Raw genomic sequence first — 12,597 nt, forward strand, 5'->3', positions numbered from 1 at the left:
ATAAATATAAATGGATTTGGAGGATTTAAAAGTATGCCATGCTCTAACTTTCAAGTCCATTGATTTATTTTTGTTATAGATGGAGGTTATTTCTTTCAGATTTTTGCTGGGAATTGCACGATCTGCTTCGCTGCGGTGATCGTTTAAAAGAACAGAACTGTCCGTAAGAAGCGCTTGGCCCCCAAATAATAATAATAATAATAATAATAATAATAATAATAATAATAATAATGATGATTCACGCGTCTATGAAGCGGTAGCTGTAGGCTAAGTGTTTTTATATTGGATCGTTTATAAATTCACATCCAGCCCAAACCGAAGACGTGTTTGACAACCAACTTAAAAGACAAAAAACTCGGGCTATAATTAACATACAGCGGCCAGCACTGGTATTAAAGGTGTCTCCCAAGTAAGGGGTCAAGGTGTCTAAAAACAGCAAGACCCCCGAGGCAGTGTATTCGCGAAGGCTGACGTTTAGTTTTCAATCAATTTATTAATTAATGCAATCATTTGCATATTATTGTTCATAGAATGCCGTCCACGTCGTTGCGTTGTTCTGGTTGTAGATGACATTCTAAACTTTATTAATTTAGATTATTGGCTGTGTGGATGGATGCTACATCTTGTCTGTGCCCGTTCAAGGGTCATTGAGTCTGTAGTGTCTTTGTGGATGAAGCTTGCATGCCCTACTGTGGCTCTTGTCAGATAAGCTCTAAAAGCCCAGAGCCTTTTCATCTGCTCCTCATGAGGACAATAGAAACACCGGGGTGGGAGCTTAATGAAGGTTTAAAAGGAATTAAGGCTTTTTATTTTTACCAAGTAGCTGTTATGTACTGTGTGATCAAAAGGAAAGCTATGCTTTGTAATCTGTAGAAACGCACATGGATGCTTACCACTGACATTTTACAGAGACCACCATCCAGTGTTTGCAGGATATATGATATGCGAGTGTGCTTGTGTAGGGCTGTGCTCTGCATCCCTGGTGTTTGCAGGATATATAATATGCGGGTGTGCTTGTGTAGGGCTGTGCTCTGCATCCCTGGTGTTTGCAGGATATATAATATGCGGGTGTGCTTGTGTAGGGCTGTGCTCTGCAGCCCTGGTGTTTGCAGGATATATAATATGCGGGTGTGCTTGTGTAGGGCTGTGCTCTGCATCCCTGGTGTTTGCAGGATATATAATATGCGGGTGTGCTTGTGTAGGGCTGTGCTCTGCAGCCCTGGTGTTTGCAGGATATATGATATGCGGGTGTGCTTGTGTAGGGCTGTGCTCTGCAGCTTATGGCATGCATTTTGAATCTTGAACAAAAGTAGTGAAACCGGTTTCAGTTTCACCTGAATCGAATGCGTGTCCATTTTAGTTTACTGCAGCATCTAACCTGTCAAGGGCGCTGTGAGTGAAGGAACCTCCAGCTGGGTCTCTTGTAGCCCAGCCATTGTAAAAAGGACAATGAACAGCTGTTTCTCTTCCGTGTTCCTCAGAGGCTACTTGATAGCGGCCCCCTCTGTGTTCCGTGCCGGGGTGGAGGAAGCTGTCAGCGTGACCATTTTCAACCCCGTCAAGGAGACCACCGTGCAGGTCCAGCTCGCAGTCAAGGGGGAGACGGTGGCACACAGCCACGGCACGGTGCTGGGTACGTGTCTCCCGCATTCATTGATACTCTGCCAGCAGTTAGATCCAATAAAAAAATTACGGTTGGAAGTTTAGACCCTTTTAAAAGTTTACCACAGTAAAAGCACAGCAAAGTGTAATAAAGCACAGTGAAAGCATGGTAAAGCATAGGGAAGCATGGTAAAGAAATGCAAGGTGTGGTAAAGCATATTAGTAAACATTGCAAAGCAGGATAAACTATGGTAAATGCATAGTATAACCATGGTGGGGGGGGGGATTACAAAAAATACCATGGTCAGCCTTTATAAGAGGAACTTAAACCTCTTTAATTCTAGCCAAATGTTAAACATTTACAATTTTGCCTAAATACATGCAAGCTGCATACAGGAGTTAGCCTTCACTTTTACTTAAGGTTAAGTGTATAGTTCAGGGCAATTTAGTTCCCGTTCAGTATTTTCCATGTACAATTAAATGCTACACACAGATGCACTTTTCATATTGTCTGTGAGCATTCTCGATGTAATGTTTTCCTGTGTCTCTTTATTTTTCAGAGAAAGGAACGATCAAGTTAAAGGTGAGTGACAGGTGTTTAATTGCAAGCCTGCAGGGTGAAACACAGAGGTGCATGGATGGATTCTGAGCTTCACACCTGGCCAAGGTGGGGGGCCCAATGCACGTTGCACAGGACGCGAATCTGCAGAGTGGTGTCAGGATAAATGTGTGTGGGGAAGCTAAAACAATCGACTTGCAAAAAAGTTATTAAGAGGTAGACTTTTTTTTTTAATGCTCCCCCATGAATGACTCAGGTGGTTCTTTCCTCTCTCTCCCTCCCAGGTTCCCTCCGGCCTGCGCGGGCAAGCTCACCTGAAGGTGTGGGGGAATCGGCACCTGGCGGACGAGGGCTACATCTTCCACAACTACACCACTGTGACCGTCGACGCCAAGGGCTCCTCTGTCTTCATCCAGACTGACAAGCCCGTCTACAAACCCAAGCAGAAAGGTTTGCTGTAATGCATCGGCTCCTCTTAGCTGTTGATCAGTTAATAATGCTAACTTCAGCATAAGACACGTACTCGCCTCTCGACTACAGAGCTTGCTGTTTAACTGAATGGTAAGACGCTCGTCTCTGAACCGTATGGTGTGCGGCTCACATCCAGGCCTTGGCTTCCCATTCAATGGGCTGAGACGCCAATCCACCGCAGTGCCAACAGCCAACTTGCTTACATTCCCGTTGGTTGAAGTTGCACTTAGAAAGACGCCCCGTCTCGGTTAAAATGCTCAGATGATGGCTGAGCACTAAACTGTTTTCTCTTCGTGTTTCTCCGCAGTGCTGATCAATGTGTTTTCAGTCACACCTGACCTGAGGCCTGCCAATGAGAAGGTAAAGCAGACTTGTCTGTCTGTCTGTCTGTCTTACTGAAGGAGTTTACAGCTCATTTTTCTCAACGCAGAAAGCAAGGGAGACGGGTCCAGTAGGAAAATGTTTTGGCTAATTAGTTTGTACTCCAAAATAAAGTATTTCAGAACCGTGCATTGTCTAAAAGAACAGCCCGTGGACTGGCTCTGGGAGTGGCAGAGAGGTGGAAGAGCTGGGGATAGGAAGGGAAGTCATATCAACAAAACCTGCTTGAGCTCTGTTGGAGTTTCTTACTGCATTTCTAAGTACATGCCCAGTACAGGCTGGCTACAGACAGAGCGCTATTGATCACGCTGTACTAAAGCCTGGGCACTGGCAGCTGCAGTGACACTCGCACAGACAGCTGATTGTAGGGCTGTTGGGCTCTGAAATCATACTTACACTGCCTCTAATGTGTTCCTGTTTATTACTTACGAATATATGTATTTGTTTGTTTTCTTTGCAGATTGAAGCCTACATCGTGGTAAGTAAAACTTTTTTTAAAGGTTGTCCTAAATTATGATATATAGTAAATATATTCTCACTGTGCTTATTACCTCCCGAAACCTGCACTGGTGTCTACTTACTTCATTCTATAGTTCAACGTTCAGTGCGCCCTAGAAAACAGGCATGGTTGACAGTCCAGTTTATGTACATCACCCCCTCACCAGAGGGAGTTTTAGCTATAAGTTCAAGTACAAACGTGAACTTAGTGACTTGGTTCTATTCATCACAGGATCCAAGGGGGTCTAGGATGATCCAGTGGTCTGACCTGAAGCCCATCTGCTGTGGTACGTATATCAGCCTGTCACATTGTCTCAGACACAATTCTATAGCAAAGTGTAATAAAGCACAGTGAAAGCATGGTACAGCATTGTAAAGCCCAGAGAGGTATGGTAAAGCATATCAAAAAACATGGAAAAGCATGGTTAACTATGGTAAATGCATGACAAAAAATTGTAAAATGATCCTGCAAATTTACTGAGAGAGTTTTTTGTGAAAGCTTCTGCTCCACTGTTGAGCTGTTTCAAGGCCCCGGTTCTCGTTTCTCTTCCCAGGGATTGTGAACATGAGCTTCCCTCTGTCAGACCAGCCAGTGCTGGGGGAGTGGCTCGTCTTCGTTGACATGCAGGGCCACACCTACAACAAGTCCTTCGAGGTGCAGAAGTACGGTGAGTCTACCCCTGGCAAACTAAAGATTTGGAGTACACTTTGAGCTTCATAAAAAAATTCTGGGACTCAATAATAATAATCTACTGGTGCCATAGACTTTGGTGAATTGTTTTGCTGTGTTTTATAGAGAGAACTAGACAATACAGAGCTGCCGTTGGAATTCTCACCAAGTTCATTGTCAGGTTCTGGTGTGGTTATGCACCAGGCTTCTCAAAGCCAGAAAAAGGGAGATCAAAACCAAACCTGCTTGTTCCTTTTGAGCCTTCAACCTCCTCCTCCCCCCCCCCTTAACGGCTCCTCCTTCTCTGTCTCCTTTCCTCCAGTCCTGCCAAAGTTCGAACTGATCATCGAGCCTCCCAGGTTCATCCGTGACCTGGCCTCGTGCGAGAAGGGATCTGTGCACGCCAGGTAAGCAGAACCTTTCACCTTTCACCTTCAGGTCCAGCTTGGACCCCCAGAGGACACTGGTGTAATGCACTTGACAAGATCCCTGCCCTTGTAATGAATCTCCTCCTACCGCAGAATGAACCAGCCGCTGATCTCTGTCCGGGTGTTGTTCTATTGTTCGCAGTAAGGTGCATCATCCCGTCGATCACTCCCATGCGCTCTCATTCCTCCCCAGGTACACGTTCGGGAAGCCCGTGACGGGAAAGCTCACCGTCAACATGACCGTGAACGGAGTGGGCTACTACAGGCACGAAGTGGGGCAGCCGGTGGTGAAGACCATGGACGTAAGCGAGATGTTTAGGCTTGCAGATTAAACCTTTGGTGCTTTACTGCGAAGGCGGTGTAATTCAAAGAACCCGGCTCAAGTTCTTATTTTGTCTACTACAAAGTCGTAACGCTGCATTTTATTGTTTTGGGATTTCAGTTCAATGAAAAATATTTTAAGTTGCACAGAAGTGCTGGATCCACAGTTCTCATAGCGAACAATTTTCCGTCTTCTTATCTTATACCTTTAGATCGACGGCTCTGCAACCTTCAATCTGTGCGTGAAGGACATGATGCCGGCGGACGTGGCGGACCACTTCCGTGGTGCGGTGAACATCTGGGCGGCGGTCAGCAGCGTGGACGGCAGTCGGCAGGTCATGTTCGACGACTCCACGCCCATCCACAAGCAGCTCATTGATATAAAGTACTCCAAGGACACCAGGAAGCAGTTCAAACCAGGCCTTCCGTACAGAGGCAAGGTAACCCAGCCCTCCTCACTGCTGCCCAGTCCGCAGTCTGCTCTAGTTTTAGCTGCAGGAAACCAAGCTTACTCTCTTTGAAACCTTCTCGCCTCCACGTCGCTTAGTGAGCAGAATAGGCATTCCTTTTTTAACAGCAGGAGGTTATAAATGATGTTGCAAAGCTGTGCTACAGCTCAGGAACCAATCTGATTGGTGGAAACAGACCAGCCTATAGAACTAGTGCTGATACGAAACTGCTTTTTTCAAAATTTAAACAAATGTTCCTTTAATTTTGAATTAGCTGGAAAACAGTATTATTTGTACCGTATTACAGTAATAAAAAAAAATCTCTCAGGAGTAAAGCAAACCCAGTATCTCATCAAATTACCTATAAATGCAAAGGTGAGAGCACACTTCTGTACTGTGGAACACTTATAAATTCTCTCTTATGATCAAACACGAACCTGGTCATTTCAAGCAGTGTTTGTTCCAATATTGGAATAGTTGTCCCAGCACTTGTGAAAACTCTTGTTAAGACGCACATGCCACCGCAGTTATAGCGAGCCCACCCTGACCCCTGACCCTGCTCCAGGTGGAGGTGACGTACCCTGATGGCAGCCCCGCGGACGGAGTGACCATTCGGATCAAGGCAGAGCTGACCCCGAAGGACAACGTGTACACCAGCGAGCTGCGCTCCCGCGGGGGGCTGGTGGAGTTCGAGATCCCCTCCATCCCCACTGCTGCCCAGTACGTGTGGCTGGAGGTGAGACTGAGAGAGTGGGAGGATGACCAGAGCTGTGAACTGTACTGCGAACAACACGGACTGAGGCCTCTGTACTCAAATTTTGTGTAGCACTTTAGTAAAACTTGTCAGTTCTTTTGTAGTACTACATGGAAATACTCGTAGGTTTTCTGTCATTTTTACAAAGCAGTTTTTCTATCTGGGATGTAATTGTCAGAGGTTCAAATTACAGAAGACGTTCCGGAGCTGGAGTGTAACTGTTTTCTCCTCATCTGCTTCAGACCAAAGTGACGGCGATCGACGGCAGGCCGGCAGGAGACCAGTACCTTCCCAACTACCTGTCCATCAGCAGCTGGTACTCTCCCAGCAAGTGCCACGTCCAGCTGCAGGGCCCCAGCGCTCCTCTGCAGGTCAGCCATCCAATCAGCCATGCAAAGAGAACCGGGCAAACAGGGAGACCAGGATTAAATCTGCTCTGAATTAACTGATCACAGCATGAATATTTCAGTCACTCCTGTGCTGTTTTCAGGTGGGTGTGGAGGCTCAGGTGTCCTTGAAGTCCACGTGCCCATGTGATTTCACCCTGCACTACGAGCTCGCCTCCCGGGGGAACATCGTGCAGTCCGGCTACCAGCCCTCCAATGTCACCCTGCAGCGGAGCAAGAGAGCCACCATCACCTTCGACAAGAACGTCCGCACCAGCGCCCCCGTTAGACCAGGTGAGCAACTGTGGCGAGCTGCCGCCCAGCCAGACTTACACATTTAATATCAAACACCCAGAGCCAGCCCGCTGTGTGTATATATGCAGTCTAACATTTCTACAAGGTCTAGGCATTTAGAAATACCAAAAGAAACTTAATATGTTTAATGGCAAATGTTTCAATTAGAAGTCTTTCTCAAAGTCTTCTGACATTGAGAAAGACTTCCGGTTGCCGAAACTTTTGCCATTGAACGTAAGTTATTTTCGTATGTTCTAAATTTAGCACTACTTTGTAGTTATGGATCAATTATTTTTTTTGTTCACCTTTTATCACATGTGAGAATCGGGTCAATAAATCAATCAATAAATCACTCGTGGGGGGAAACACCAGGAGGATTAATACGATAGATCTGAAGAGCAGTACTGAGAAGATTCGAATAGACCCAGTTGACTCTTCAGTGCTGTGTGTTTCTCTCTCCTTCCCCCAGGTGCTCCCAAGCCCCCATCTCCAGCGGAGACAGACGTCTGCGTGACGATCCTGCACTTCCCTGTGACCTACAACATGGCTCCACTCAGCCGCCTGCTGGTCTACTACGTGAGGGAGAACGGGGAGGGGGTGACTGACAGCATCCAGCTCCCAGTGCAGCCGGCTTACGAGAACCAGGTACCGATCCATACAACAGGGTTAGAAACTTCCACAGCTCTGCTGTGCCCAGTCCTGGGTTTCACAACTCCCCTTTATTGCTTTTAATCATTTTTGGCAATGTTTATTGCTAATGCAAACCTAAGCATTTCCTGTTGCATTTCTCTGTCCAGGTGTCCATAGCCCTGTCCTCTAACGAGTCCATGCCCGGGGACGTGGTTAACATGCGGGTCAGAGCGGAGAGGGGTTCCTGTGTGTGCGTGGCGACCGTCGACAAGAGCCTATATCTGCTGAAGCCAGGCTTCCAGCTCACTACTGACAAGGTGAGGGGCTGGGGTGGGTGGAGGGGAGGGGTACACAGAGAGGGCACCTGGCCAGCTATCTGGCACCACGCTGTGAGATTTGTTGTTCCTACATGTGTAACTCATCTAAACTTTCTTTATCGTTCACTCGGGACAGATTTTTCAGGACCTGGCGGACTTCGACGTTTCGGACGCCTTTGGGATACCCAAGGACGATGGTCACTTCTGGTGGCCGGGCCTGTCGTCACACCGACGGAGACGCTCCTCGGTTTTCCCCTGGCACTGGGATATCACCAAGGATGCCCGCTTCGCCTTCACTGTGAGTGGATGGGGGGGGGGGGGCTACACCTTTAAGAGCTCCAGATTATTTTGAAAGAAGTGCTATCCGTGCTGATGTCGTGATCAAACTATCCTCTGCCCACCAGCGCTTAGTTCAATGACATCATCGTATTCAGGAGATCCTGCTGAGTACAGCTGTCAGCCAGACGCACAGGACCAGTCTCTCTCTCTCTCTCTCTCTCTCTCTCTCTCTCTCTCTCTCTCTCTCTGTCTCAAATTCAAATCCAAGCAGATATACAAAAAAAAATATCAAAACATAACAAAGAACGGAGCAGATGTTTGGAAAACCCTAGTGCGCACTTCGAACGAGGCTTCTCTCTCACCCGATGCAACGTTTATCTGTATTGATATTCTGTTATTGGGTGGAACTGCACTGCTCAACGTCTTCACCTTTTTCATCTGTCAAGTGTCGAGAGTGTTTTTCCTAAATGTACCCGGGGACTGTAGAGCTCAGCAAGCTGCCTGGATAAGCACAGTGCTTACTGTTCTAGGTGCTCTGTCCTGACCTGTGTGTTTTTTGTTGGTTGCCTAGGAGACGGGCCTGGTGGTGATGACAGACATGGTGAGTCTGAATCACCGGCAGAACGGGGGCATGTACACGAACGAGGCCGTGCCCGCCTTCCAGCCACACACCGGGACCGCGGTGGGAGCCGTGCACTCCCGCACCGTGCCAAGGTGACTCCCTGACCTGACCTCCTCTCCTCTCCGTTACTGTTCAATTAATTCCAACGGCTGGATCGACATCAATACTGTACACCTGAGAAAATAATGATCTTGTTCCTTTTTTTAATCCATTACTATTAAACACACTCAGTAGTGTGGTAATTAGACAAGCTTAAACACAATAAGTTCAGAGGCAAACATTTCGATAAGAAGTCTTACCAGTCCGTGTGGCATGCCTTTGGGTGGACTGTTACACTCCCCAGTTCATTTCACTGAAGAGTTGAATGGAAGGACATGTTTTGCCCCTGAAGACGCTGCTGAGGTGAAATGACCTGGGAAGTCAAATCTCAGACTGATTTACATCTCTCTCCTTACCTCATTTTCTGTCGTTTCTTTGTTCCAGGGCTGAGAAACGAAGAAGAACCTTCTTCCCAGAGACCTGGATTTGGCACTGCCTCAATGTCAGGTTGGAACAATAACCCATTATCTGTGATATTATTGAGAGTTTGTTTTATCTTCCCACTGTATAAACACTACACCTGGCCTGTGGAAATGGCACAGCACTTTTCACCCCATTCCAGGTTTTACTATGAGCTTGATTAGCCAGTGTGTATAGGTAACAAGCTCAGGTGTGTCTTATTAAACTAGTAAAACCAGGAATGGGTCAAACTGCTATGCAAGGGGAGTCTTATTTCCATCCCTGCATTTGAAACCATTTACCCAATTGCACAAACTGCTCCAATCAACTGGGAAATCAGTCATACATGTTATCTGCTTCCGTACATAGGAAATTAAAACGAATCTGTGTTTGAAAGGGAGCTGTTTGTATTGTCGGTGTGGAGTTTTGGAGAGGCACCAGGGTATGAGAAACAAGGAACAGGGCTGATTACAGATGTTACTGTTGCCGTCATGCTGTCTGTGAGCTCCTTAGATCACACGGTTCATGTTTTCCTCTAATCATGAAAGGGACCAATGTTGCTTTTAAAAAATGACAGTTTCGTAACTACGAATTGCGCAGCTTGGCAGAGGTCGTTATGGGAAACTTTCTGATCTCTCTGATCACTGGGTGTGACTCGGACACCAGAGACAAGACCGTTTTTATTAGCTGTGGAGTGAATCATATGGACAGAGTCAAGTCGGATTTCTTTGGGAAGTAGCCAGAGGAGTATAACACCAGGCTACTGCAGAAAGACTGTAAGGAGACGGGAGCTTAATTCATTAATTCACTTTTCTCAACTTAATATGATGAACAATATTCAAAGCAAAATAATAATTTAAAAAACCCTGTGCTGGCTAACACTAAAGCACCGCCATGGTGTTTATACAGAACTACAATGACAGAACAGTCCTAGTGATTTGCAAACTTATTATATAAAAAGGACACAATGTTACTTAACTCTTGCGCCACAGTCTGCACTTGGACAGCTCGGAAAAGTATTCTCTCCTAGGAAGGCGACACCACAGCACATTATTTTAGGAACTCAAAAGCTAGTTTTTCTCTGGGTTTTTTTTTTCTAACACCCCGTCCCCCCGTCCCCCCCCCCCCGTCCCTAGAAACTTCTCCGTGTTCTCTCAAAGCTCTTAATGCAAGGCCAAGGAAAATGTAACGGTCACAATGATTGCATACCTTGGCCCTGCGCCCAGAGGCGTCAATGCTCTCATTTGTGAAAATAAAAACATTATTACTGGTTATGAGCTGTAATCCTTGTGGAACGGGGCTTAGAGAGAGAATCAGCTGCCGCAAATTGTCCGGGTAAGTGGGATTTGGAGTGCTGCCAGAGCTGGGGAGGGGGGGGGGCAGGTTATAAAATAATAATAAATCACATTGAGACCTCTATTCACTCGAGACCTTCCAGGCTTCACATATAATAAACCTTTAAAAAGAGAAAACTGATGAATGTGCACACAGTAAAAGAAATACAATTATTAAATACATGCAATATATTCTTAAGTTTTATATAGCTAGTGATAGAGATAGATGTATAAAATGATGCCGCTGCAAAAATATTGTAGTCCAGTTGCCTTGGTCTGCAATAGTGTGATCACTCAATAGGACTTAACGTTCATTTAAAGACCTTTCTTCGGAGACGACAGATGGCATGATAGGGCTCACCTCCTGACCTTAAACTTATAACACAAGAAACTCTGAGAACGAGATGAGCCTGTTTGTTAATGCACCTTTTTCTGGTGATTTTTTGCAAATTCCTACGGTTTCTCTGGTCTGTGTTCAACTTTAGCAAATGTCCTTTTACTCTCCAACAAAAGGAAAGAGTTCATCGACACGCTGTCAAGCGTTGCGAGCGGCCGAACGCTCCCCTGGTAAGCTGCCCTGTGTTTTGCAGTGACATCACCGGAGAGGGCGAGCTGCGGCTGGAGGTTCCGGACTCTATCACCACCTGGATCACGGAGGCTGTCAGCTTGTCTGATGGGAAGGGGCTGGGCCTGGCTGCGCAGACGGAGCTGCGTGCATTCAAACCGTTCTTCGTGGACTTCGCCCTGCCCTACAGCGTGATCCGCGGGGAGCAGAGCAAGATCCTGCTGACTGTGTACAACTACCTGCCAGTGTGCGCGGAGGTGAGAGCCTGCTGCTGCCCCCAGCTCGCTCCTCGAGAAGAGCTTTAGAGATCATCCAAACGCTGTGACACTTTTTATACATTGCAGATTTCTTAAAAGCAGAGCGTTCATATTTAAATTAGAAGTTTCAGACTCCATCCCAAAGAAGTTCTCTCTTAATCCAAACATCGTCTCTTTTTTATTACATTATCATGAGAGTGTTTTCAGGAGTGTAGGTGTCGTCCTCTGTCTCTCTTCTGACTGCAGACTTGTTAGTCCAGTTAAAATGACACTGTTGTGTTTGGATCTCTAGGTCCATGTCAAGGTCTCGGTTCCCAAAGGGATCAAGTTCGTGGGTCACCCCAGCAGGCACCACCTGACCCGGAAGAAGTGTGTGCCGTCCGGAGAAGCCCGTCCCACCTCCATTGTCCTGTCCTTCAGTGAGCTGGGACTGGCCAACATCACAGGTGAGACCCACACCTGTGGGGAAATCAGACTTGCTTTGCTTGTGAGGCCATGACTCCAACAACCCAGGCCCCTGTTGAAAGGTTCACTCCCCTTCTGCAGTCCAAATGTTATGGCTGAGCAGCGAGCGTGCCGTCTGAGTTTAGGTGAATGAATGACTGTCTTCCGAGAGACTGCACAAGGAATGCAGGAAAATCTGTTCAAAGACAGTGGAAGGAAAGACAGAGGGAGAGAGGCAGTTGCAAACAAATAGAACCAGAGCTAAATAAAAACACAGGAGTGCAGGGAGCTAGGAAAGCTTCGGAATCTCTCTGCCCCATGGATCTGCTTACGGGTCACCGCAGCCAAACAGCCCCGTTCCCATTCCTTCAACAGGGACGGAATCTTTTCTTCTCAATAGACACGGACAAAGGGACCAAATTAGCAGACTTGCACAAGAGAAGCAGGCATTTCCTGATGCCTGGGTATCTCCACGGGGGGGGGGGGGGGGGCAGCTCGTCTACAGTGGAGTGGACAGTCCCTGTGTGCGTGTCTGTCTGTCTCTGTGTGTGCAAGTGAGTCTAACATCCTGGAAGTGGTGGTGTGGTCCTCAGTTTCTTTTGTATTGTTTTCTAGTCACTAGATCAGTACGAAGGGAACTTCAAAAGAACAACCTTAAAAAAAGCACTCCAGTATTTTAAATAATCACAAAAAAACGATTACTGAAGTATTATACTAAAAGTGCCAAGTTTCCTTCCCAACAATGAACGTGTTCCTCTGCCGAGAGAACTTCTATTTTTTTTATATTAAAATGATTTTAACCACCCACAAACTCCTCCTACCTGATGCTTTTTAGCTT

The 12,597-nt window shown here is 46.6% G+C and overlaps 1 protein-coding gene across 1 annotated transcript in view; it reads left to right on the plus strand.

The window, feature by feature from the left end:
- The window catches only part of LOC131721045 (C3 and PZP-like alpha-2-macroglobulin domain-containing protein 8), a 34,145-nt gene that overhangs the window by 622 nt on the left and 20,926 nt on the right, over positions 1 to 12,597 (plus strand). Inside the window, exons 2-21 of the mRNA XM_059014061.1 lie at positions 1,482 to 1,633; positions 2,163 to 2,185; positions 2,446 to 2,611; positions 2,940 to 2,992; positions 3,474 to 3,491; positions 3,744 to 3,798; positions 4,066 to 4,179; positions 4,504 to 4,588; positions 4,803 to 4,911; positions 5,143 to 5,370; positions 5,945 to 6,115; positions 6,376 to 6,504; positions 6,624 to 6,813; positions 7,283 to 7,458; positions 7,611 to 7,760; positions 7,897 to 8,058; positions 8,611 to 8,753; positions 9,145 to 9,207; positions 11,084 to 11,315; positions 11,608 to 11,761. Of these exons, the coding sequence (XP_058870044.1) occupies positions 1,482 to 1,633; positions 2,163 to 2,185; positions 2,446 to 2,611; positions 2,940 to 2,992; positions 3,474 to 3,491; positions 3,744 to 3,798; positions 4,066 to 4,179; positions 4,504 to 4,588; positions 4,803 to 4,911; positions 5,143 to 5,370; positions 5,945 to 6,115; positions 6,376 to 6,504; positions 6,624 to 6,813; positions 7,283 to 7,458; positions 7,611 to 7,760; positions 7,897 to 8,058; positions 8,611 to 8,753; positions 9,145 to 9,207; positions 11,084 to 11,315; positions 11,608 to 11,761 (2,573 nt within the window). The remainder of the gene's footprint in view (positions 1 to 1,481; positions 1,634 to 2,162; positions 2,186 to 2,445; positions 2,612 to 2,939; positions 2,993 to 3,473; positions 3,492 to 3,743; positions 3,799 to 4,065; positions 4,180 to 4,503; positions 4,589 to 4,802; positions 4,912 to 5,142; positions 5,371 to 5,944; positions 6,116 to 6,375; positions 6,505 to 6,623; positions 6,814 to 7,282; positions 7,459 to 7,610; positions 7,761 to 7,896; positions 8,059 to 8,610; positions 8,754 to 9,144; positions 9,208 to 11,083; positions 11,316 to 11,607; positions 11,762 to 12,597) is intronic.

The sequence above is a fragment of the Acipenser ruthenus genome, chromosome 47 (assembly GCF_902713425.1).
Source record: "Acipenser ruthenus chromosome 47, fAciRut3.2 maternal haplotype, whole genome shotgun sequence".
Classification (NCBI taxonomy): Eukaryota; Metazoa; Chordata; class Actinopteri; order Acipenseriformes; family Acipenseridae; genus Acipenser; species Acipenser ruthenus.